Here is a 27,563-nt window from a genome sequence, read left to right on the forward strand (position 1 = left end):
GTATGCATCAGAATAAAAGTTTCTCTTTGAGATATAGTTAAGGGGGTTCACGAAAGCCTATTTTAATTCTTTATATTTTTTTATTTATTTTTATTTTATTTTATTTTATTTTATTTTTTATTTTTGACAGGCAGAGTGGACAGTGAGAGACAGAGAGAAAGGTCTTCTTTTGCCGTTGGTCCACCCTCCAATGGCCGCCGCGGCCGGCACGCTGCGGCCCGCGCACCGCGCTGATCCGATGGCAGGAGCCAGGAGCCAGGTGCTTTTCCTGGTCTCCCATGGGGTGCAGGGCCCAAGCACCTGGGCCATCCTCCACTGCACTCCCTGGCCACAGCAGAGTGCTGGCCTGGAAGAGGGGCAACCGGGACAGAATCCTGCGCCCCGACCGGGACTAGAACCCGGTGTGCCGGCGCCGCAAGGCGGAGGATTAGCCCAGTGAGCCGCAGCGCCGGCTAATTCTTTATATTTTTTAAAGATTTCGTTTATTTATTTGAAATAATTAGAGAAAAGGGAGGGTGGAGAAAATGTCTTCCTTCTACTGGTTTACTTCCCAGATGGCCACAATGCCCAGGACTGAGCCAGGCCAAAGTCATGAGTAAGGAGCATCATCTGGGCAGAGGCCCAACCACTTGGGTTATCTTTCACTGATTTTCCAGGCCATTAGCATGGAGTGCAGGGGAAGGAGAGCAGCCACACACAAATAAGCACCCAAGATGGGTGCTTTATACTTACTCTGCCCTAATTCTTTCATTATTTATTTTTTTTTATTTTAAAAAGATTAAGATTTATTTATTAATTTGAAAGAGTTACACAGAGAGAGGAAAGGCGGTGCGGGGGGAGGGTGTTCCATCTGATAGTTCACTCCCCAATTGGCTGTATTGGCTGGAGCTGCGCCCATCTGAAGCCAGGAGCTTCTTCCAGGTCTCCCACGTGGGTGGAGGGGCCCAAGGAATTGGGCCGTCTTCTGTTGCTTTCCCAGGCCATAGCAGAGAGCTGGATCGGAAGTGGAACAGCTGGGTCTCGAACTGGCACCCATATGGGATGCTGGTGCTTCAGGCCAGGGCGTTAACCTGCTGTGCCTCAGTGCTGGCCCCGTATTATTAATTTTTTAAGATATAATACTTTAAGCCTGTTATGTCCTAATTCTTTTTTTTTTAATTATATAAATTTTTCAGGTTTATTTTTACTTTATTTGATAGAGATCTTGTCTCTGCTGATTCACTCCCCAAATGCCCCCAGCAGCCAGAGCTGGGCCAGACTGAACCCAGAAGGCTGGAGCTCCATCTGGATCTCCATCATGGTTGGCAACGATCCAGTTTCTTAAGCCAGCCTCTGCTGCATTCCAAGGTGAACATTAGTGGGAAGCTGGATTGAAAGCAGATGAGGGACTTGAATGCAGGCATTCTGATAACGTGAGCACCTCAGGCAGTACCTTAACTGCTTCCCAAACACCATTCTTTAATTTAACTCATGAAATGTTTAATATCTTTATCTTGGTTATGGCTACACAGTTGTACAGGGTACTTCATGAAGTTCACTGAAAACATGTATTTTAAAAAAGCTAGCATGAATTTCGAAACAGGTTTTGCTCCAAAATAAACATTTAATTCTGTTTAATACTAACTTTCATGTGCATTTGGAAAAATCTATCAGAGATGGCATTGTGCATAGCAGGTAAAGCTGCCACCTATGATGCCAGCATCTCCTAGAGGCCCCAGTTTGTGTCCCATCCACTCCACTTCCCATCCAATTCCCTCCTAATGTCTTAGGACAAACAGTGGAAGATGGCCCATGTGCTTGTTCCCCTGCTACCCACATGAGAGACTCAGATGAAGCTCCTGGCTCCTGGCTTTGGCCTGCCCCAGTCTTGGCCATTATGGTAATCTGGGGAGTTAACGAGTGAATGGAAGATCTCCCTCCCTGTCTCTCCCTCTCCCTCTGTAACTCTTTCAAATAATTTTTTTTAAAGAATGTTGTGCCTTCATCGTATTCTTGGTCTCCCTATTCAACAAGGTCTAATTTAAGATTTATGCATTTTATTGTAAATAAAGTATCTTTAGCACATAATTAATATTTTGCATTTTACCAAATTTATTTTTTACATTTTCTCTTAATTCAATTCTCTACTTACAGTTAAGAAAAATTCCAAACTATCCTTTTGGCTGGAGTGCTACCTGAATCACATTAAATTTGTTTCACAAGTTGGGGAAAACTTAGAATACATTGATGTGACACTAAATTTTTTTTAAACTCATGATACTTATATAATTTTTCTTATACTGTAAGTTATTATTTTCCTTATTAAGAATTATACATCAAATTAATTTTTACTTGTGAACAGACTACTTCTCCATTTACATTTATTATAACTAGTGTTAAAAACTTATTTATCATGTGAACTATCTTCTAATTTTTCTTTTATTTTTTTGCATCTTCTCAGTAGAGTGTCTTAGGTTTTCCTAAAGAAAGATTTATTTATTTAAAAGAATAATAGAATGAGAGGGAAAGATGGAGAGGTAAAGGAGGAGGTTGATCTTCCATCCACTGGTTGGTTTCTCAGATGGCTGCAGCTAGCTTTAGCTGAAGCCAGGATCCTAGAAATCTGGGTCTTCTCTGTGGGTGGCAGATGTCCAAGTACTTGAGGCATCTTCTACTGCTTTTCCTACATATTATCAGGGAGCTGGATCTGAAGTAGAGCAGCTAGAACTTGAACGTGCATTCGGATATGAGATGTCTGTGTCACAGGCAGCCACTTAATCCGCTGTACCACAATGTCAACTCCTAGGTTTTCATATCAGTAGGAAAAGAAAAATTGTCTTTAATCATATGTTATTAACTTTTGTGTTAATTAAAACTTTAAGCTTTGCTGAATCCTGACCTTGTTACATGTTTGATTGAAATGTCTTAATTATTTTAAAAAAACATTTTAATCTTTGTCTTTATCTTCTTAACACTAGTTTTCATAGAAAAGGGGTTATTGTTTTCTGGTTTTTTTTTTTTTTTTTTTTTTTTTTTTTTTTTTTTTTTGGGTAAGATTTATTCATTTCAAAGGTATAATGAAAGAGTTTTCTATCTGCTGGTTCACTTTCCAGCTGACCACAGGAGCCTGGAATTCCATCTGGTCTGTCAAGTGGGTGGCAAGGGACCCAAGTACTTGAGCCATCGTACTCTTGATTTTTAAGGCATATTATTAGCAGGGAGCTGGATCGGAAGTGCAAAAGCCAGGACTTGAACCCTCACACTGATATGGAATTCTGTTATAGAATCAACTGCTTATTAACCTGTTGTTTCACAATGCAAGCCTCTGCTTAAAATTTTTTATTTCAGTTCACTACAGAATTCTATCAGATACTTTTTTTTTTTTTTTTAACTTCTTAATTTGAGAGAGTTACACAGAGAGAAGGAGAGGCAGAGACAGACAGTGAGAGGTCTTCTGTCCTCTAGTTCACTCCCCAATTTGCCGCAATGGCTGGAGCTGCACTGATCTGAAGCCAGGAGCTTCTTCCGGGTTTCCCACGTGGTTGCCTGGACCCAAGGACTTGTGCCATCTTCCACTGCTTTCCCAGGCCATACAAAAGAGCTGGATCAGAATAGGAGCAGCAAGGGACTATATTGGATGCTGGTACCACAGGTGGTAGCTTTACCTGCTATTCCACAGCACCGGCACCCAGATACCGTTTTGAGCTCTACTAATATTACTGCTTTATTTTTCTCTTTTACTTTGTTAATAAGTCCAATTTATCACTTAATATTGAGCCATCTTTGTATTCCTGAAGTAAAAAAAAAACAATTTTGTTGATTACAGTATGCACTCTCATGTACTACTGGTAGATTAGGGTTGTTGTTTTTTTTTTTCCATAAAGATTTATTTATTTTATTTGAAAGAGCTACAGAGAGAAAGAGGGAGAGACAGAGAAGAGCTCTTCCCATCTGCTGGTTTACTTCCCAGATGGCTGCAATAGCCAGGACCTCTTCCAGGTCTCATGTGGGTAGCAGAAGCCTCAAGAACTTGGGCCATCTTCTGCAGTTTTTCCCAGTTAGCAAGGAGCTGGATTGGAAGTAGAGCAGCTGGGACAAGTACTGGCGCACATTTGGGATCCTGGCATTGCAGGGGATGGTTTTACCAGCATTGCCATAACACCATCACCTATTAGGTTTTCTGATACAAAGTTTATATCTGTGTATAAGTGCAGTTGATTTAATTTCCATAGCATGATTTGAGTAGTATCTGTACTTGCTTAATAATTATTAGACTGTATGGAACTATTAAAGTCAAGTTTTTTATTGTGCTGTGTTGTCAACAAATCTTTTAGACCCAGTAACTCACCTATTGTTGGTTTTTAAAAATGAGGAGTCTGAGCTTTTATTTGGCTACAAATAAATAATTTCAAGTATATAGTTTCCTTGTTTAAATAGTCACACACACACAACAAAAAAAACCTTTTTGAAAACTTATATATTGTCAATTTTTGAAGTTTTCACTATTTGTTTTTTCCCACAGTCCGTGGTGGATGACTGGATTGAATCATATAAACAAGACAGGGACATCGCACTTCTGGATTTAATCAACTTTTTTATCCAGTGTTCAGGATGTCGAGGTACAGAATATTGAAATAAATGATGCACATTGAACCTGTTGGTCCAGCAGTATGACTATTACTTCCCCTGTTGTTAGTCATATATATAATTATGTGCTAATCTTTTTCTGATAGACAAAATGAGTGGTAAATTATTTAAAGATATTCTGTTTTTGTCCTGGTTAAGTTTTGTTCCTGTGTAATAAATACATTGTATATATATATTTTTTATTTTGCGGAAGAAATTTTGAAATTTATTTAATATTTTTGTGAAATGATTTTATTTAGATTATGAGTTTTATTAATTTTATTAATTTTATTTGTACATGTGTTCCATGTTAGGATGTATGCTGTTTGCTAGCATTTGTTATTTTGTATCATCACCAGTAGTATGTTGGTCCTCAGTTTATATTAAATACTTAAAGCTCAAATATTTGCTAAAGGTAATGTGAACATCAGAATCATGTATATATTAAGTTTATAATCAGTTTGAAATCCATATGGTAATTCATTCATTGAAAATGAAATTTTTAGCATTTTAATAGGTAGATATTTTTCCCATCTGTAATAGATAAATCTTAACACGTCAAATTGTACATTGTCTCCATTTCAATACACAAAGAATAATCTTTTATTTTGACCAATAGATTTTTTTGAAGATTTGTTTATTCCTGGTAAATTAATCACTGTAGGTTATTGACATAAGTAGTTTATCAAATACTTAATAGAATACCTACCTTGTAGCAGCTCTCGAACCTGGGTTTAAAAAGTTTATTGAGGCAGTATGTTTCCAGAGTATCTGTAATTTTTAAAATTTATTTTTTTATTTAAAAGGCAGAGGCAGAGAGAGGTCTTCTAAACACTGGTTCACCCCTCCAAATGTCTGCAACTAGTGTGGCTGAGCCAGGCTGAATCCAGGAGCCCCTAACTCTATCTGGGTTTCCCATGTGAGTGGCAAGGACTGAATTACATGAATTGTTTCCTCCTGCCTACTGATACTGCTTTAGTACTTAGCTTGATCAGAAGTGGAGGAGTCAGGCCTTGAACACAAGCACTTCAGTGTGGGATCTGAATATCTCAAGAAGCAGATTAGGGGCTGATACAGTGACATAGTAGGTTAAGCCTCTGCCTGCTGAGCCAACATCCCATATGAGTGCAGGTTCAAGTCCTGGCTATTCCACTTCCAATCTAGCTCCCTACTGAGGGCCTGAGAAAGCAGGGGAAGATGACCCAAGTGTTTGGGCCCTTGCACCCACATGGAAGACCTAGAAGCTCCTGGCTCCTGCTTTCAGATTGACACAGCTCCAGCTGTTGCAGCCATTTGAGAAGTGAAATCTTGGATGGAAGACTTCTCTTGCTGTCTCTCTCTGTAATTCTGCCTCTCAAATAAATAAATAAATCTTTTTAAAAAGCAGATTAGCTGCTGCCCCAGAGTATGTGTAATTTTTGAAAGGTTTTATTACTAGGCTTGAAGAGGGGAATACAAGAATAGTTTAATGAAGTACTCAGTGCCATGATAACTAATAAAATTGGTTGTTATTTAATGACTGTTAGCTCCACACCAAGCTGTGTACTTTACAAACATTTCCTTTTTTTTTTTTTTTAAGTTATTTGAGAGGTAGAGTTACAGACAGTGAGAGGGAGAGACAGAGAAAAGTCTTCTGTCCAGTGGTTCACTCCCCAGTTGGCCACAACTGCTGGAGCTGCACTGATCCGAAGCCAGGGGCCAGGACCTTTTTCTAGGTGTCCCACTTGGGTGCAAGGGCCCAAGAACTTGGGCCATCCTCTGCTGCTTCCCCGGGTCATAGCAGAGAGCTGGATTGGAAGAGGAGCAGCTGGGACTAACCCAGAAGGGATGCCGGTGCCATAGGCGGAGGATTAACCTACTGTGCCACAGCGTTGGTCCCCATAATTTGCTTTAATATTTGTTAGCAATCCTATTAGCAGATGTGGTCTTTATTTTATAGAGCAGGTATTTGAGATTAAAGATGTTAGGGAAGTTTATCCCAGGTCAGACATTTGCTAAGTGCCAACTGAAGATTCAGAGTCAGGCTATCTCATTTGGAGTCTATATTCCCAAGTGGAAGACACTGTGAGAATAACCAGGAGGAGCTCGTGATCCCGCCTTGCTTGTTTGTCTCTGTGTATGTAAATGTGGGGAGATATAAAAATATTATCTGAGAGAAAGCAAACTCTAAGGTAAAATTACAATGAGTAAAAGGAATTTGGAAGAGAAAGCAAGACTTTTTTTTTTAGCATACATTAAGTAAAGATTTCAATAGTTTGCTCCCACACAGAAACATAAAGTGAAAAATAATAGATGATTTTTTAAATGATGATGAAATTAGATCAGACCTATTGTCATGTTTAATCCCAGCGAGAGTCAAGTTGGGAATTGCTAATTTCTTATTTTTTTTTTTTTAACAGAGGATCAGTTTAGTGTACATTAAGTAAAGATTTCAACAGTTTGCACCCCCATAGAAACACAAAGTGAAATATACTGTTTGAGTACTCACTATAACATTAAGCCTCAATGTACAGCACATTAAGGACAGAGATCCTACATGAGGAGTAAGTGCACCGTGACTCCTGTTGTTGACTTTACAAATTGACACTCCTGTTTATGGCGTCAGTAATCTCCCTATGCACCAGTCATGAGTTTCCAAGGCTATGGAAGCCCCTTGAGTTCTCTGACTCTTATCTTGTTTAGACAAGGTCATAGTCAAAGTGGAGGTTCTCTCCTCCCTTCAGAGAAAGGTACTTCCTTCGAGAAAGCAAGACTTTAAAGACAAAAAAGCCTTAAAGCATTGGTCACTTAGTTATGTGGCTGAATCCTTCTCCATAATCTTGTGTGTACATTATTTGCTCTTTTTGGAAGAATGTTTGTGGAAAATATATTTGTAGTCATTACATATTCCCAAATTACATGCTATAATGATTTTACTTTTATCAATCATATTTTAATATGTCTGTATCTTTTTAGCCTTTTCAACAATGTACATCAAAATTTTTGATTATTTTTAGGATTTTTTTATGATTCATTTATTTATTTATTTGAATGTCAGAGATCTATCCATTGCTTCATTCCCCAGTTGTCTGCAATTGCCAGGGCTGCTCCAGGCCAAAGCCAGGAGTCATGGATCTCCCACATGCATGCAATGGCACAAGAACTTGGTCCATTTTCCACTGCTTTTTCCAGGTCGTTAGCAGGGAATTGGATTAGAAGTGGAGCAGCTGGGACACAATCTGGCACTCATATGGGATGTTGGCATTGATGGCGTTGGAGGCAGTGGCTTTACCTGCTATGACACAACCCTGGCCTCAGATATGTTTATCTTAAAGACCAAAAAGAGGTACAGGAATGATAAATGAGGGTATGATAGAAGGCAAAGAGATGAGGTTTATTATCTACAGGTGTATGTGTTTACGTTATTGAGGTGGGAGGATGGTTCTTAATTTAAATATACTTTCTTTATATACTTGTTAGAGCTTTTATTTATTTGAAAGGCAGAGTTACAGAGAGACAGAGACAGAGGCAGAGACAGAGAGAGAGATCTTCCATCCACTGGTTTACACCCTAGATGGCTGCAATGGCTGGGGCTGTTCTCATCCAAAGCCAGGAGCTAGGAGGTTCTTCTGGGTCTTCCATGCGGGTGCTGTGGCCCAAGGACATGGGCCATCTTCCATTACTTTCCCAGGGCATAGCAGAGAGCTGGATTGGAAGTGGAGCAATATGGGATGCTGGCACTGCAGACTGGCTTTACTTGCTAAGCCATGGCGCTGACCCCTAGAGTGGTTTTAATAATTTACATATTTAGAACCAGCACTGTGGTGTAGTAAGCTAACCCTCTTCCTGTGGCATCAGCATATCTTATAGGTGCCAATTCATGTCCGTGTTGCTCCTCTTTGATCCAGCTCTCTGCTTATGGCCTGGCAGAGCAGTGGGAGAAGGCCCAAGTCCTTGGGCCCCTGCACCCACGTGAGAGACCTGGACAAAGCTCCTGGTTCCTGGCTTCAGATTGGCTCAGATGCAGCCATTGGGACCAATTATGATGGAAGACCTCTCTCTCTCTCTCTCTCTCTCTAGCTCTACATCTCAAAATTTCAAATGTAGAGCTGGTTCAAATACCTACTGTTAAGACTGTTAAGTTACTATGAAAGTTAATGCTTGTGTATGGGAAGAGCTAAAGAAGAATGAAATATGTAGAATATTAACACTTGGAGAAATTGAGTGGAATGTATTCAGAAATTCTTATTTATTTGAAAGGCTGAGTTACAGAAAGAGGGAGACAGAACTTTCATCTGTTGGTTTACTCCCCCGTGATCCCCAAAAGGCTGCAATGGCCACGGCTGTGCCAGTCTGAAACCAGGAGCCAGAAGCTTCATCAGGTCTTCCAGATAGTTGCAGAGGCCCAAGGACATGGGCCATCTTTTTCTGCTTTCCTAGGCACACTAGCTGGGAGCTGGGTCAGAAATGGATCAGTTGGGACTGGAACTAGCACCCATTTGGGATGCTGGCATCACAGGTGGTCCCTCTTACACGCCTTTATTTAGCATATTGGAGATAAAAACCAGCACATTCAGACCACAAAATGAATTAAATGATCATTATTTGAAAATGCTGAATGTTTAGAAACTCAACACAAGTTTTCAAAACCAGTGTAAGAAATAAGATAATTCACTAATATATTGGTATAAAAATAAAATAAGTTAGGCACAGAAGGACATACTACATGTTCTTACTCATTTGTGGATGCTGAAAAACATATCTCAGAAAAAGTAGAATAACAGTCATTATAAACTAGGAACTAGAGGTGGATGGATAGAGAATTGGTATTAAAATACAATTAGGAATCTGTTTTCTAGTCTGCTATAATTTATTATACGTGTCAAAACAACTAGAAGAGTTCAAATGTTCTTAACAAACAGAACAGATGTTTGAGGAGATGGAAATGCCGGTTACCAGATTTAATCATTGTACATTGTATACATGTACCAAATTTTCATACTTTATCCCTTAAACATGTTTAAATATGTCATCAATAAAAAGATAGGTAAATTATACCAAAAAGAAAACTGAAAACTTCCACATGGTGGACTGTAGGGATAGCCATAGGACAATTGGTAGATATTTTTTCATATTATAAAGACTAATATCTCTAATGTATGTTGAAGTAAGATTTGCATGTTTTTAAATTTCATTAATATATTTATTTGCAGAGTTAGAAATAGAGGGAAAGAAAGAGAGAGATCTTCCATTTGCAGATTCATTCCCCAGATGTCTGCAAGGACTGGAGCTTGGCCAGGCCCAAGCCATGAGCCTGAAGCTCCATCTGGGTCTCCCACATGGGTGGCAGGCTACCAGGTATTTGTGCCATCTTCTGTGTTTCCTAGGTGCTTTACAGGGGAGCTGGATTGGAAGTGGAGCAGCAAGGACTCATTTTGGCTCTCATAAGGAATGCTACTTTCCTTGTAGTTTTTGGCACAATGCTGATCCCAGATTTACATTCTTAAGGACTCCTTTTCTTGCAAATTTAATTTCTAAAATTGAAATTAGTGTTTGATTGTTTTAATGCATAACATTGAAGGGCAATTTTATTCAAAATTGGCTTGATGTGAAAAGGTAGAAAACACAGGGAGAAAAAAGTCACAGGACATACCATACGCCCCAACCCTTAGATTTTGGCTCGAAGAGATACCTCTACCAATGACAAGACAGACTTGAACATCTTGTCTTCCTGAGTGAATAAAATGGGCTTCCATTTCTACTTTGGGTCCCCGAACACTGCTTTCTCATCTTAGCTCTTCAGTTCTGGGGTGTAGTCTTGGTTTCCTACTATAGACATCTTAAATTGCATCAGCACCCCTAATTGATTTCTTAATCTGCCCACACATTTTTAGTGTCTTTATTAAAGTTTCTTCATTTCAGCCATCTGGAGTAAATTCTGTCTATAGAGAGCGCTCAGTCAGAATAGGCTAACTCAACATGTTATATTAGGATGCCTTCAGTAGCAGTGAAGCAGGATCAATGGCAGAGGAAAGGATGATTAAAATACTATGGACTTAGAGTTGTATTCTAAGGCTATCATGCTCCCTAAGTGTTTACAGGAATAAATTATGAGGAAGCTAAGAAGGCATAACACATCTGTAGGATATACCTGTAGAATTATTCATGGCAAAACAAAAATTGTTAATCATATTCCAAGTCTTACTATTGTTAAATACACCATGTACTGATGTAGTCATATATATTTTTAGTATGTTTCCAATCTAGTATGTAACTATTTTCAGAAAAGTATATTAAGGATTATTGATAAATAGTTTTATTGAGAGTGGGCTTATTTTTAGTTAATAAGCATGCATATTAAACTTAAAAATTTATGGTTAGATACTGCCTTTATTCTTACTTGGTTATAATAAGTAGTGTTTCCGTTTTGGAGAGCTGATGCTGGAGTACAAGATTGCCAGTGAATTAACCTCACCTAGGAGCATTTAACCCAAGAATTTCCCAGTTCATAAGTCCATTAGTGTCTCAGTAGCTTTTTTATGGCACTTCTAGGCCCAGTGAAATACCTAAAAGTTTTTTAAATGAAGTTCTTATGTCCCTATTATTTATTTATGTCCTGTATCCTTGATAGTTGCTTTTAGAAGTATCATATATATTCTTTGAAGGAAAATAAAAACTGGACCTTTTGTAACTCCTAAAATTTTGGAATTACCTTCATTTTCTGTTCCATATTGGTTTTCGGGCTATGCTAGTGCAAACTTAGTTTCTCAAAGATAAGACATTATCAAAAACAATAAAGTACCAGTGTTGAAACTGTGCATTAGCTCATGCTGCTAGTTCTTGCAGTATCTTGCAAATACCAGGTATTACTTTGTTTCCCTTTGAAAATTTAAAATCTGGTCATCATAGGAGTTTACCTAAGTATCTTAGGGCACTGTGGCTTTAACCAGTGACTGAAAGTGACTGTGTAAATACCCCAACATCTTTGTTCTTCAGTGGGTTAATTTTGAAGTGTGTGGCTTGTGTTTGCATAGTTTCTTAAGGAGCTTAATTATGCTTCAGTTACCAATAGTAGTAATTGGCTATATAACACACTTTTTATTGTGTGCTTTTATTTCCCTTGTTTCATGTCCCTACTACATTACCAGTGTTTTATGGGATTTCTTTGTATTCCTATCCCAGTACCTGGATGTGTGGGCTGGAATCTAACAGTATTTACCTATGATGGGTTTATTATATGTAAACCAGTAACCTCTAGATACTCTAATGAGTACAGTGTATACAGATACTCACTGTTCATTTTCTTAAATCACTTTCAGTTAACACATCCTGTAAATATAGAAGACTATATAAAATATGGATGTGTCAGTTAAATAATATTTATACTGTGAATTCCCAATGTTACTTGAACTCAAGTCAAGGATAAGAGTATTACCCTCCATCCTCTCTGTTATGTGCCCCTTTTCTGTCACAACCATGGAGATAAGCCCTATCTTGATTTTGTGAAAAGCATTTTCTTCTTTTTTTTAAGTTAAATTTCTTTATTTTTTATTTATTTGAGAGGCAGAGAAGAAGAAAGATCTTCTACCAACTGGTCCATTTCCCAGATGCCTACAACCACTGCATCTGGGCCAGGCCAAAAGCAGGAACTACATCTGTGTCTCCTGTGTGGGTGGTAGGGATGCCAGTATTTGAGTAAGCAACTGCTATCTCTGAGGTTTAGGGAGCTGGATCAGAAATGGAGCTGCGACTCAAACCCAAGAATTCAAACCCAAGAATAATGTTGGATGTGGGCATCTTAACTGCTGCACCAAATGCCCTCCCCTTCTTGCTTTTCTTTAAAGGACTTTCACTATCAGTGGATCTATCCATAAACAAAATTATTCAGTTTTACCCGCTTTCCTTCTTTAGTTAATTAACTGGATCTTTTATTTTTCTGCTTCTGCTCATGAGGTTTGTTTGTTTATTTATTTGAAAGAGTTACACAAGAGAGAAGGAGAGGCCGAGAGAAAGGTCTTCCCATCCTGTTGGTTCACTCTTCAACTGTTGCAATGGCCAGAGCCATGCCCTTCTGAAGCCAGGAGCCTGGAGCTTTCTCTGGGTGTTCCCATGCGGGTGCAGGGACCCAAGGACTTGGACCATCTTCTACTGCTTTCCTAGGCTATAGCAGAGAGCTGGATTGAAAGTGGAGCAGCTGGGACTCAAGATGTTTTTTGCATTCATGGGCATTCCTGTGCATTTTAGGACTTTTGGCAGCATCTTTGGCCTCTACTCGTTAGATACCAATGGCATATTCCTCCCTTCCCTCCCTAAGTTATGGCAAGCTAAAATATTTGCAAATATTGGAGTCAAAATATCTCTGTTGAGAACTGCTGAAATAGTTGCAGTATACAAATATGACCGTTTATTTCTACTTTGTACTCCTGAGTATATTTGGATTTTTGTCTAGCTTTTAGATAATATGAACAATGTTACTATAAAGTGTTGGTGTCCATGCATAAGATGCTCTGATTTTTGTACCAATGAGTGAAATTTCTGACTTTCAATAAAGGCAGCTCTTCTTGATAATGCTGAATTTTTCTGAAGTGTTTGTAGTAACTTTTGTGCTCTTCTCAATTAATGGCATTGAGTCACCTTTGCTCACACATACTATTGTCATTTTTTTTGTTTTATCTTGTTGAGTAGATTAATAAAAATGTCACATAGTGGTTTTAAATTTTATTACTTGATTACTCTTGAGGTTGACTACTTTTTTATATATCAATTAAGTTTTAGATTTTCTCTTTCATGAGCAGCTTAAAATACTCTTTTGATGTTGCTCTTTTTCTTTACTGATTTGAAGGATTTTTAAGTATAATACTAGTCTTTTGTTAATTTTGCTAATGAGCGAACATCATTTCTTAGTTTTTAAGTGTAATCAGATGTGTTAATCCTTCCTTTTTTTGTCTTTTTATGTTTTGTTGAAGAAACTCTGTATACTATTTTCCCCAAAATACTTTTCTATGTTTTCTTATAAAAGCTTTCAAGATTTTTATATTTAGTTATATAGTTTGAATATTCAAATTTAGGTTTTTTGGTTTTGTTTTTTTCATCTTGTGGAAAATATCACTTGTTCATTCGAGATGGACTTGGATTCAGGAAGTACAGGGAAAGCTAGATTTTGTTAACTGTCTTTCAGCATTGAGTGTGTGATGATCAAATATGTCTGGAGCAGTTACAGTAAGCAATTTATATCCTAACATGCAGGTCTCTTCCCAGGTTTTCATTGACTGAGCACCATGTGGTCTACAGTCTTCAGAACATTACCTAAAGTTACAAAGTTACCTTCTTCTGTCCTTCTGTGTACTTTAATTTCCTCTTGTGAATAGGCTACTCCCTAACATCCTGTTTGTCTAGTGAGTTTCTCCATATCTGCAAGTTGGCTAACAGTAATTTTCCATTCATTGTTGAAAATGGACCACTGGACATTTTCTTAAAATATGGAATTGAATTTTTGAAAATGTGAATAGTCCTTCCATTCTTTACTGTCATAGCGGAACACCATGAGCATATATCAAGCATGCATTTATGTTACCCTTTTTTTCTGGGTTCTCTATTATGGTAATTGGGCAGTTAGACTTAAGTTTCTTTTTATCTTATTTATTATTTGAAAGGCAGAGTTAGAAAAGAAGGAGAGATAGAGAGATCTTCCATCTGCTGTTTGACTCCCCGAATGGCTGCAACAGCCAGGGCTGGGCCAGGCAGAAGCCAGGAGCTTCATCCAGGTTGGGCCCAAGGACTGGGGCCATCTTTCACTGCTTTCCAAGGTGCATTATCAAGGAGGTGGATTGGAAGCAGAGCAGTCAGGACTTGAACTGGCCACTATATGGGATACCGGCATTGCAGGTAGCGGCTTAACCTGTTAATGCCACGACACTGGCCCTGGTTGAAGTTTCTTGACTAAAAACATGCTGATCTTTGTATTTTCATAAATATTTGTGGGGTTAAAAAATGTTTATTTTGATCTACTTTAAAGACATGATTTGGGGGGGCCGTTGGAGATAGAGGTTTTCCCATCCCCTGTTTGACTCTCCAAATGCCTACAGCCAGGCCAAAGCCAGGAGCCAGAAATTTCATTTGGATCTTAAATGTGAGTGGCAGGGACCCAAGCACTAAGGCCACTGTGTTACTTCCCAGGATACACTAACAGGAGACTGGAGTGGGAAACAGCAGCCTGGATACCAGTCAGCATTCTCATATGGGATACAGGCATTTCATGCGGCAGCTGAGCTAGCTGTGCCACAACACCCATCCGTTTGTTGGAGTTTTAAATGGAAGTATATCAGAATTTCTCAACCTTGATGCTGTTGAGTTTTTGGGATGAGTAATTGTTATAAGAGCATTCTACCTTGTAGGATATTTAGTAGCAACTGTGGCCTCTTCCCAACAAATGCCTGTGGACTACTGCTCTGACCTTAATAGTTTATATTAAAGATGGTTGGCATGGGGAAGGACAGAGGTGGGACAGCTAATGTCATACATCAGTAGGGGATGAGTATATGTTTTTATAAAATTGAATCTTCTGACCTGTGATTGTTGTGTTTTTCCATTTACTTTCTTCTTTCTTTCTTTCTTTCTTTCTTTCTTTCTTTCTTTCTTTCTTTCTTTCTTTCTTTCTTTCTTTCTTTCTTGATTTATTTATTTATTTATTTATTTATTTATTTGAAAGTCAGTTACACAGGGAGAGGAAGAAACAGATCTTCCATCCTCTGGTTTACTCCCCAGATAGCTGCAATGGCCAGGGTGGGGCCAGGCCAAAACCTGGAGTGTCTTCTGAGTCTCCCATGTGGGTGGCAGGGGCCCAGGTACTTGGGCCATCTTCTACTGTTTTCCCAGGTGATCAGCTGGGAGCAGGATCAGAAGTGGAGCAGCACACAAATTGGCACCTGTGTGGGATGACAGAGTTGCATACAGCTTTGACTGCTAGGCCACAGCATTCCCACCTCAACTACTTTTATCTCCATTTATGCAGTACCAAAAAACCTTTATATTTCCCATAGTATGGAGTGGTAGATTTACTACTGGTTTAAACATAATCAAAAATGTAATATTTGAAACTCCACTTTATGAAAGAGTTGTTTTTCTTCTGCCCCAGAACCCCCAGCTCAAGCATACAGGTCCAGAAATGTCATCAGAGGAAAAAATAGTGATTTCAGGCCTCTATATTTTAGATTTCTGCAGTTAATTGTTTTTATCCTGGTAATTTATCACTGCTTTTTAAAGTTTCATATGCTTTTTAAGATTTTTAAATTTTATTTAGCATTTTAAGAACATGTTCTGTTGAAGAGTTTTATGATATTACTATTGGTTGATCTCATATGTATAAATTTAAAGGGCTTTCTTTGGATGATGGGTGTGTGTGTAAAATTTAACTTGTAATATTGAAATTTATATTATTTTTTGTGGAAATAATTTTGAAACTTGCACCTTTTTTGGCATAATTTACATATCTTTTGTATTTTTAAAAGTAATTTCTGCTTTCATGGACTTTGAATTTTTGGGGATTACGTGTATGTCCCATTTTGATTTCCGATGTGGAAATGAATGTGTATCATTTTAAGTAGGGTATCATGTACCATAAGAACACAGATAATCCCACTTGAGTCTATACTTTAGGAGAAATTGTTGGATGTAGAAAGAACTTGATAAAATTTATTGAAACAATGAAATAAGACATTAAGTTATAAAACATTTTGTTGTGTTTTCCATGGATTCCTTATAGCATTTGTTTCTCTGTGTGCGTATATGTATTTGTGTATATATGGTTATAGCTGTGAAGTGGATTAGAATAGATAATTAACCATGCTAAAGAATTCAAAAGAATTTATGTAGATACCTAATATAAACTTCAAGGAAATAAAGTAACCTACCTACCCCCTTAAGAAGCATAGCTTCCTAACCCTTTAGGGTTATATGTAATAACTTCCAAGTACTACAGTTTTTAAAGAGGTGGAGGTGCCAGCGCCATGGCACAGTAGGTTAATCCTCCGCCTGCAGCACCAGCATCCCATACGTGCACCGGGTTTTAGTCCTGGTTGCTCTTCTTCCAGTCCAGCTCCCTGCTGTGGCTTGGGAAGGCCGTGGAGGATGGCCTAAGTGCTTGGGCCCCTGCACCTGCGTGGGAGACCAAGAAGAAGCACCTGGCTCCTGGCTTTGGATTGGCATAGTTCCAGCTATTGCAGCCATTTGGGGAGTGAACCAACAGAAGGAAGACCTTTCTCTCTCTTACTGTCTATAACTCTGTCAAATAAATAAAATCTTTAAAAAAAAGAAGAGTTGGAAAAGTGTAACTTTATGGTAGAGAAAACCATTAAAACCTACTTCAATTAGTGGTCATGATTAATAATCATCAGGGATTGGTCATACTGAAATCATGTACACTTAATTTGTTATACAAATGGCATTTTATCTCTTTTATTTTCCCTAAAATCCATCTAATCATCAGAAAAGTATCAATATAAGTATCAGTATCAGAAAAGTATTTTATAGAATGTCCAAATTGAAGGACATTCTATAAAATGCCTTATTACTGCTGCTTAAAACTTTTGTAATCATTGAAACAAGTAACATCTGAAATATAGTGAGAACTAAAAAGTGGAGACATTACAGTTGATGCCACAGAGAGAAAAAAGGTTCATTAAGAGACTGCTATAGGCCGGTGCCGCAGCTCACTGGGCTAATCCTCCGCCTAGCGGCGCCGGCACACCAGGTTCTAGTCCCGGTCGGGGCGCCGGATTCTGTCCCGGTTGCCCCTCTTCCAGGCCAGACCTCTGCTGTGGCCCGGGAGTGCAGTGGAGGATGGCCCAAGTGCTTGGGCCCTGCACCCCATGGAAGACTAGGAGAAGCACCTGGCTCCTTCCTTTGGATCAGCGCGGTGCGCCGGCCCCATTGCATTAGTAATCAGAAACCTCTCAGAAAAACTCATGACCAGATTGCTTCACTGTAGATTTCTGATGAATATTCTAAGAATTAACTCCATTTCTTCTCAGTCTCTTCCAGAAAACTCCCAAACTCATTTTATGAGGGCAGCATTATGCTGATACCAAAGCCAAAGAAAATTACAGGCAGTATCCATGGTGAATATATACAAAATAATCCTCAAAAACAGACTATCAAACCAAATTTAACTGCATATTAAAATGAGCATATACCATGATCATGTGTGATTTCTTCATGATCTTCAAGGATGGTTCAACACAAAAATAAGTTACGGTAGTAAAACACATTAACAGAAGGATAAAAATCACACGATTCTCTCCATAGTCCTGGTAACAGTCATATTTAAAAAGTCTAGTGCCAACATAATAATAGTGAAAACATTTCCTCTAAGATCAGGAGCAAGTTTAGGATGCCTTTTCTCATTACTTTTATTCTACATAGTATTGGAATTTCTGGCCAGATCAGTTAAGAAATACAAAGAAAGTAGAAGGCATCTAAGGAAAGAAGGAAGATTGTATCTTATTTACAAGTAACATGATCTGATACCTAGAAAATCATAAAGACTCCACAGAAATTTTTAGAATTAAGTATCAGCAAAGTAGCAGGATACAAAATCAACATACAGTCATTGGTTGTGCTTCTATACTCTAGTAAGGAACTGTCTGTCTAAAAAGGAAATTGGGAAGGGAAAGCAGTCCTATTTTTTTTTTAATTGTTATTTTATATTATTTTTTGGACAGGCAGAGTGGGCAGTGAGAGAGAGAGACAGAGAGAAAGGTCTTCCTTTGCCGTTGGTTCACCCTCCAATGGCCGGCGCGCTGCTACCGGCGCACCGCGCTGATCCGAAGGCAGGAGCCAGGTGCTTCTCCTGGTCTCCCATGGGGTGCAGGGCCCAAGCACTTGGGCCATCCTCCACTGCACTCCCTGGCCACAGCAGAGGGCTGGCCTGGAAGAGGGGCAACCAGGACAGAATCCGGCACCCCAACCGGGACTAGAACCCGGTGTGCCGGCGCCTCAAGGTGGAGGATTAGCCTAGTGAGCCGCGGCGCCGGCAGCAGTCCTATTTACAATGGCATTAAAAAGAATAAAATGCTTGTCAGTAAACTTCACTAAGGAGGTCAAAGACTGATAAACTGAAAACCATAATGTAAATGAAAAAGTAGATACCAACGTATGGAAAAACATCTTGTATTCATAGGTTGGAAGGCTTAATTTTTTTAAAAATGACTAAACTGTCCAAAGGGTCCTAGAGAGGCAAACAATCGCTTATCAAAATTCCACTGTTTTGGTTTTTTTTTTTTACAGTAGCATAGTAATACTAATGTTTGGATGGAATCACAAAGTACCCTGAGTAGCTTTTTTTTTTTTTTTTTTAAGATTTATTTATTTATCTGAAAGAGTTAGGGAGAGAGAGAGAGGTCTTCCACCTGCTGGTTCACTCCCCAATTGGCTGCAGCTGCAGGAGCTGGGCCTATCTGAAGCCAGGAGCCAGGAGCTTCTTCCTAGTCCCCCACATGGGGTTAGGGCCCCAAGCACTTGTGCTGTTCTCCACTGCCTTCCCAGGCCATAGCAGAGTGCTGGATCAGAAGAGGAGCAGCAGTGACTTGAACCAGGGCTCATGTGGTATGTGGGTACTTCAGGGAGCAGCTTTACCTGCTATACCACAGTGCCTGCCCCACCCCCGAATAGCTTAAACAGTCTGGAGAAGAAAGAATAAATCTGGAGCACCCCATTGCCTGATGTCAATATATGTTGCAGAGCTTCAGTAATTAAAATGGAATGCTGGGTCCAACATCCCATGTGAGCACCAGTTCATGTCCTGTCCTGACTGTACCACTTCCCATCTGGTTCCCTATCGATGTGCCTTGGAAAGCAGTGGAGAAAGGCTCTGTGCTTGTTCCCCTACCACTCTTGTGGGAGTCCTGGCTAGAGTTCCTGGCTCCTTGCTTCGGGTAGACCTGGCTATTGAGGCTGTGGGTGGTGAACCGGCAGAAAAACAATGTATCTGTCCATCGCTTTCACTCTTTCTCTGACTTGGTGTAATTCTGTCTTTCAAATAAATAAATATTAAAAAAGGAATGTTAACACCATGAGGAAAGATAGAGACCATTGGAATTACTCTTTGTTTTCACTATTGTATCACTGTCATCAGTTGCTTAAGATTACAATTTATTGATTGGTATTTTTTTTCTAATATATAACTTTTACCTTTTTGAGTTCTCAAATTCTTTGATCATATTCTGAAAATTTTAGCTTTTTTCTATAGATAATGAATTTTCATATGGTTTTGAAAGGTTCTTAAGTATTTAATCCATGCGGCATAGATTAAGAGTCCCTGCCTATTTTGAATCATTTTAATATTAGTAATAGAGCCGAAGTAACAGACATTTACAAAATGAATTCATTTCCTCACCATAATTTTTTAAAGTTCTTACATGTATAGCATCAGTGAGGTGAGATTATGCTGTTAATAGTTGTTAAAGATTTGGTGAAAATATTTTGGAGATCTTTTAAATTTTATAGTTCTAGGACAATGCTTGGTTTTGGCCCTGGGTTACTTGCTAGTATGGCTCAACACAGCTCCAATATTTGATTTCCTAATATTTGGTAAGTTTATCTGTGCTTGATGTTGGTGGAATGTACCTCATACAGTCTTAAAAGACTGTATTATGTGGTACATACATGTATTGTACCATTACATGATTTTTCTTTTTTGAGCATTTCATTTGATGTTTCACTTATCTTTCTTACTTACAAAGAAAGAAATGTATTAGTTCTTTTACAAGGAGTGTTACAAAGTACAGGCTGCCATCTAGAGACAGACTCATCAATAGAGATATAATCAGAACAATTTCTATTTTTAAGACATTATAAAAGATTTGTAAGTTTAAAAATATTTCAAAATTTATAGTAAGTTGTAATCTTCTCTCCAGTTTTGCATATTCTACATAGATAGATTGTAAGCATGACAAGATGTTTATGTTTAAGTTCTAGATGCTGTTTTATGGTCAGTGTGTCTGTTCCTTTCTCTACCTTGTCCCCAGTCCTCCTCAAATCTTGAGAAAGACTTTTAGATATAGTCACTGCATTACTATTTAAGTGTTACGTCCTACATTTCTGATATGCAGATGTGTCTTTGAATCCTTCAGATTATGTGTGGTACTTCACTAGGTTAGATTTTATTTAGTAAGAGGCTGTAATTTACTCTTTAAAAGAAAATTCTTGAAAAGTGGATTCATACATGGAATAGTTACTTAGGAAGCCTCCACTATCTGGAAGGCTCTTTGCTGGTTTGTAGTCAGTGTATTTTAACCATATCGAAGCTTCAGTAGTTTTGAGTGAGCCAGAATGATGTTGTCATCAAAGCTATAAATTTAATAGGGCCTTTTGTTGTATTTGAATAATTTTTTTGCCTGCATAGTTATATGTGGCTTAAGTCATCGACCTACTATACTGCAGTACCTAATTAGAAAGATAAAAAGATAAGAGTTCTTGTTCTGGCTGGCATCATACAGTATAGCAGGTAGAAACTTAGAGATGATTATAGAGGATATTGCAAGAAAGTTCTCTAATCTGTGTGGCACATACATATGAGTATAAAGGCAGCCGATTCCTTTTAGATTTTCCTGACTGTTCCTTGACTTACTACCTAATAGGGACTAGATGTTCTGGAGAGAGGTGGTTAGTGTTATTGGCCCTTATTGCTTTATTCTGGGTGTGGAAGTCTGGATGGAAAACTGCTACAATGACTTTCTCTGGCTCTGGGGTAAAAGAGATGGCTGATCTCATTCTCTCAAGAGTCTTGACCTGGAAACATATGTAAGTAGGAATTAGGCTTTCATTAGAGGTCAGGTTACTAATTAGAACTTTAAGCTTGATTTCAAAATTGGCGGGATAGTGTATAAAAAATGAATTGCAGGCTGGAGCCACGGCTCAAAAGGCTAATCCTCCACCTAGCGGCGCTGGCACACCGGGTTCTAGTCCCGGTCGGCGTGCCGGATTCTGTCCCGGTTGCCCCTCTTCCAGGCCAGCTCTATGCTGTGGCCAGGGAGTGCAGTGGAGGATGGCCCAAGTGCTTGGGCCCTGCACCCCATGGGAGACCAGGAGAAGCACCTGACTCCTGCCATCGGATCAGCGCGGTGCGCCGGCCGCAGCGCGCTGGCCACGGCGGCCATTAAAGGGTGAACCAACGGCAAAAGGAAGACCTTTCTCTCTGTCTCTCTCACTGTCCACTCTGCCTGTCAAAAAAAAAAAAAAAAAAAAAAAGAATTACAAATGTATCTGAGCCTAATATCAATTGAACGGCTTTTCTGTTCTATAGGTACAATGAAAACTACTTTACGTTCTCTTACCATTCTGCAGATATTTGTTTTATTTAGTTGAAAGCCATAATGACAGAAAGAGGGAGAGACTGAGATTTACTCCTCATGGCCACAATGGTCAAGGTTAGGCCTGCCAGACTGAAGCCAGTAACCTGGTGGGTCTCCCACGTGGGTGACAGGAGATCAAGTATTTGGGCCATCTTCTAATGCTTTCCCCGGCAGATTAGTGGGTAGCTGCATGGGAAGCAGAGCGGCGGGGGTATGAGCTGGCACTCAGATAATGTGAATATACGCTTTATGAGTTGGGAGCGTATTTCCTCTGCCACAACATTGGTCTCTCCTTTATAGTTTGTATTCATTGTTCAGTAGACATTCTCTGAATGCCTTCTATATTTTTCTGAGTACTCTTCTATGTGCTAGGACTTAACATATAGCACTGAACAAAACATCTCTGCTGTGTAGTGGTATTAGCTGCACTTTAAAGGTAATAAATTTGAGAGGAAGTGACTTTTCTAGTGCCCCATGTCTAGTAAATATGGAGTGGAGAATTAAATCTTGTATTTCTTTCTGAAGATTTAGCACCACTCTAAAATGACTTTTTGAAAGTTCTGCTGTATGTTATGATTGTTATAACCACAATGCAGGCTGGCGCTGTGGCTTACTTGGCTAATCCTCCGCCTGTGGCGCTGGCACCCTGGGATCTAGTCCCAGTTGAAGCACCTGATTCTGTCCCAGTTGTTCCTCTTCCTGTCCAGCTCTCTCCTGTGGCCCAAGAAGGCAGTGGAGGATGGCCTAAGTGCTTGGGCCCTGCACCGGCATGGGAGACCAGGAGGAAGCACCTGGCTCCTGGCTTCGGATCGGCACAGCATGCCGGCCGTAGCGGCACTGGCCATAGCGGCCATTTTGGGGGTGAACCACTGGAAAAGGAAGACTTTTCTCTCTGTATCTCTCTCTCTAACTCTGCCTGTCAAAAAACAAAAAACCCACAATGCAGTCTTTTTATTTTTGTCCATATTGATGATTATGCAAAGATTTGTCTTTCAACCTTGTTTTCATCTCAATTTTTCCATTACATCCTTTGTGCTCTATTGTAGCAAGGAAGAAAAATGCAAAAGTTTGTATTTCTGGCAAACATGTTTAATGAGTTGTTACTCTTGCCTTCTAGTATATACATTTTCATAGTGAGTACACATAAGCCTCATAAGCAAGTTTCTAACCTTTTAAAAATTGCAAGTAGTCAATTTTTATTCACTTGAGAGGGCAAGAGAGACATGCTATCCATTGGTTATCTACCTCTCCAAATGCCTGCAATGTCCAGGGTTTGACCATGGCTGGAGCCTCAATCCAGGAAACTGGAAACAGGAATCCAGTTACTTGCACTAACACTGCTGTCGCCTGGGATCTGCATTGGTGGGAATTTGCAATCCAAAGCCAAAAATCAAATCCAGGCACTCAGAATGTAGGGCATGATATCTTTACCTGCTGAGCTTAAGTACACACTCCTAACACTTTACTTTTTAACTTGAAATATATTAATTCATTACTTTCATTAAATATATTTATATAGTTTAATTTCAAAAAAAAAGTATCTAATACTAAAGGGTAAGTTTCACTTCATCCCTGAGATTGAATTGCATATTTCTCATGCTCAGTCAACCATTTTTGCCAGTTCAATGTATCTTTCCAAAATTATCTTGTTTCATGTAAAATCAAATATATATAAGTTTCACTTATTTTTTGATATATGAATATATTCAATTTTTTCCGTATATTGTATTGCCTTTGCCAGGCAATAAAAAGTAGTAGTTTAGTATAGCCATTCTGCCTTTTATGGAAACCGTGGATCTGCTACCGGGAACAACTTTTACGAATTGCTCAACCTTTAGATGCTTCAGTTTACTCACTCTTGAAAATTCGAGAAATAATAGTACATTCTTCAGGATTGTTGTGAAGGTTATATGTGCTAAACATTATGTGCCTGTTACATAGTGCCTGGCAGATAGTAAACACTCAAATGTTAGCTAACACTATTGTCATTATTGGCCTTTTTATTTCATCAGATCCTTATCTATAGACATGATAATGGGTTTTCATTCATTCTTGATATTACAAAGAATGTTTTAGGAAATAATGTTGTGTATCCCTTGGTTTGTACACATGTTAGTTTATGGATTCTTTACTACAGGCACAATCTCAGGTTCAAAGAATATTTAAGTTTATAATTTGGTAGACATTTGCCAAGTTGCATACCCTACAGATTGTACCAAGTTATGCTTTTGCCAGCAATTTAGTAGAATTTAAGTTATCAAATCTTGACAGTAGTAGCTTTCTGATCTTATTTCTGATACTTAATTCATTGTTAGAAATGACAGTTTCAGAATTATCCCATTTTCTACTTTAGAAGTAATAACCTTCCAGGAGGGCCTGTACAAGAAGCCTTTTTTGTTTAAATATAAATTAAGCACATTAGGTTACTTCTTTCACGGTTCTCATAGAGAACTTGATAATGTTTAAGACAGTGGAAGATGATCTCTATTTTTTCTCATTATTTATTTTCAGATATTTATATTTCTATGCATCTGGATCACTTCATGCCTTTAATTTGCCATTATTATTATAATCTTAGAATAAACTTCTATTGGAAATATGTTTCTTTAAGATCCAAAGTAAAAAAATTATCATTCACTCTGTTTCAAGTACTAGTCTTCAGTTACAATGCATTTTGCTTGTTTTGTTTTGTTTTGTTTTGATTTACTTACTGTCTTTGCCAAACAATATTTACTAAGAAGAGAGGATAGCTCAAGATGTTATGCATTTTACCAGCAGCTGGGCAGTTCATTAAGTGATGGTCCATACTGCAATTTTCCTCTAAAGGTGAACTTCCTGAATGCTATATAGATAATCTTTCCAATTTAGATAATAGAGGAATGGAACAAAGAATAAAATGTTTGATAAAATTTTAGAAGTAACCTTTAACCTAGTAATTAGGTAAATGTTTGAATGCAAGTAAAAGCAATTACAATGAGTTTTGCTAGAACACAGTACAAGAATATAGTGTTCCAGAAATCAGTATAATGATCCAATGCTTTAAATTGAATAGATAGGATATTACTAATGAAAGCCTGGTTATTGTAACAATTAGGAGGTAATTGGTGCTATGTAACATTTTTTATCCCCCCCACCCCATCCTTTTACTTAAGGAATACAAACTTCATGCATTTCGTAAAAACAAGTTTAGGAACAGGTGATCCTTCCCACCATACCTGACCTTCCTCTCACACTCCCACCTCTTTTTCTCCTCCCTCTCCTACTCCCATTCTTATTTTTTGCTAAGATCTATTTTCAATTAACTTTATATACATTCCAATAACTGCTTATTAAAAATTTCAACAAATAGTATGGAAAAAAATCTTTCTCAGCAGTTGAGACAAAGGCTATTCAAAGTCATTGTATCTCAAAGTATCAATTTCCCTTCTAAAGATTATCTTTTAGGTGCTCTATTAGTTATCACGGATCAGGAAGAACATATGGTATTTGTTCTTTTGGGACTCGCTTATTTCACTAAGTATGATGTTTACCATTTTCATCCATTTTATTACAAAGGACATGATTTTTTTTGTTTTAAACCTCTGTATAGTAATCAGGGTGTACATATCCCATAATTTCTTTATCCAGTCTTTGATTGATGCACATTTGGGTTGATTCCATATCTTAGCTATTGTGAATTGAGCTGCAGTAAACATGAGGGTACAGATCATCTTCATTTGTTTCCAGAAATTTTTTGATTTCTCTATGACCACTGTTTATTCAGGAGGATGTTGTTCAGTCTGCATGGATTTGCACATGTTCTACAGATTCTTGAGTTGTTGATTTCCAGCTTCATTCCATTCTGGTCAGAGAAGATGCATGGTATGATTTTGATTTTTTGAATTTGCTGAGACTTGCTTTATTTTCTACCATGTGATCTGTCCTAGAGAAAGTTCCATGCACTGGTGGAAGAATGTATATTGTGCAACAGTAGGATAAAAAGTTGTGTAGATATCCATTAGGCCCATTTGGTCTGTAGTATTGAGGAACCCTGTTGTATCCTTGCTGATATTACTATTTTTCTTTTCTTTTCTTTTCTTTTCTTTTCTTTTCTTTTCTTTTCTTTTCTTTTCTTTTCTTTTCTTTTCTTTTTTTTTTTTTTGACAGGCAGAGTGGACAGTGAGAGAGAGAGACAGAGAGAAAGGTCTTCCTTTTGCCGTTGGTTCACCCTTTAATGGCCGCCGTGGCCAGCGCGCTGCGGCCGGCGCACCGCGCTGATCTGAAGGCAGGAACCAGGTGCTTCTCCTGGTCTCCCATGGGGTGCAGGGCCCAAGCACTTGGGCCATCCTCCACTGCACTCCCTGGCCACAGCAGAGAGCTGGCCTGGAAGAGGGGCAACCGGGACAGAATCCGGTGCCCCGACCGGGACTAGAACCCGGTGTGCCGGCGCCTCAAGGCAGAGGATTATCCTATTGAGCCGCGGTGCCAGCCCTCTGATATTACTTCTAAAAAATTTTTATTTAAGTTTTACAAGTTTTATTATTTCATATATACAGATTTAGAACTTATGGCACTTCCCGCACTACTATCCCTCCTGCCCATTCTCCAACCCTTCCACCACCTCCCTTTTCACATTCCCACAGTTAATTTGTAAAAAATCTATTTTCAATTCATGTGATGATTGTATAGTTAACCCTACACTAAGTAGAAGAGTTCAGCAAATATTATGAAGGAAAAAAATAAAAACACTTTTCCTCAATAAAAAGGACAAGGCCTGTAAAAAATCATCAAATCTCAAAATGTCTATTTCACTCCAATACATTACATTTCAGGTACTCTATTAGATACTTCAGATCAGGAAAAACATACAATATCTGGCTTTTTGGCACTGGCTTATTTCAGTACGTTTAATGGTTTCCAGTTGTGCCCATCTCATTGCAAAAGACGGGATTTTAGTTTTTGTTACAGCTGAATAGTTACAGCTCTACAGTGTGTATAAACCATAATTTCTTTATCCATTCAACAGTTGATGGACCTCTGGGTTGATTCCGTATCTTAGCTCTTGCGAATTGTGCTGCAGTGAACATGGGGGTACATCTGATTCTTTTCATGTACTGATTCCTTTGGGTTTGGGTAAATCACAAGGAGTCTGATGCCTGGATCATATGGTAGGTCTTTATTCAGATTTCTGAGGTATCTCTGTACTGTCTTCCACAGTGGCTACACCAATTTACATTCCCACCAACAGTGGACCAGGGTACCTTTTCCCCCACATCCTCGCCAGCGTTTGTTGTTTGTTGATTTCTATATGAGAGCCATTCTAACTGAAAGGAGGTGAAACCTCTTTGTGGTTTTGATTTGCATTTCCTGAGCGTTTTCTCAAGTGTTGGCCATTTGAATTTCCTCTCTTGAAAAATGCCTGTTCAGGGTCCAGTGCAGTGGCTCACTTGGTTAATCTTCCGCCTGCGGTGCCAGCATCCCATATAGGTGCTGGGTTCTAGTCCCTGTAGCTCCTCTTCCAGTCCAGTTCTCTGCTGTGGCCCAGGAGGGCAGTGGAGGATGGCCAGAGTGCTTGGGCTCCTGCACCCGCGTGGGAGACCAGGAGGAAGCACTTGGCTCCTGGCTTCGGATCGGCGCAGTGCCAGCTGTAGC

The 27,563-nt window shown here is 38.9% G+C and overlaps 1 protein-coding gene across 5 annotated transcripts in view; it reads left to right on the top strand.

The window, feature by feature from the left end:
• STAG1 (STAG1 cohesin complex component) overlaps window positions 1-27,563 on the top strand; it is a 381,944-nt gene that overhangs the window by 163,025 nt on the left and 191,356 nt on the right. For 2 of the 5 annotated variants that reach the window (XM_070072781.1, XM_070072782.1), the window contains 2 exons: window positions 1,200-1,347; window positions 4,502-4,598. The exons of 1 other annotated variant lie outside the window; for it this stretch is intronic. In XM_070072781.1, coding sequence (XP_069928882.1) covers window positions 1,200-1,347; window positions 4,502-4,598 — 245 coding nt within the window. The remainder of the gene's footprint in view (window positions 1-1,199; window positions 1,348-4,501; window positions 4,599-27,563) is intronic. 2 more of the 5 variants (XM_002716398.5, XM_070072783.1) reach the window with 1 other exon arrangement.

This window comes from Oryctolagus cuniculus, chromosome 4, assembly GCF_964237555.1.
Source record: "Oryctolagus cuniculus chromosome 4, mOryCun1.1, whole genome shotgun sequence".
NCBI classification, from domain to species: domain Eukaryota; kingdom Metazoa; phylum Chordata; class Mammalia; order Lagomorpha; family Leporidae; genus Oryctolagus; species Oryctolagus cuniculus.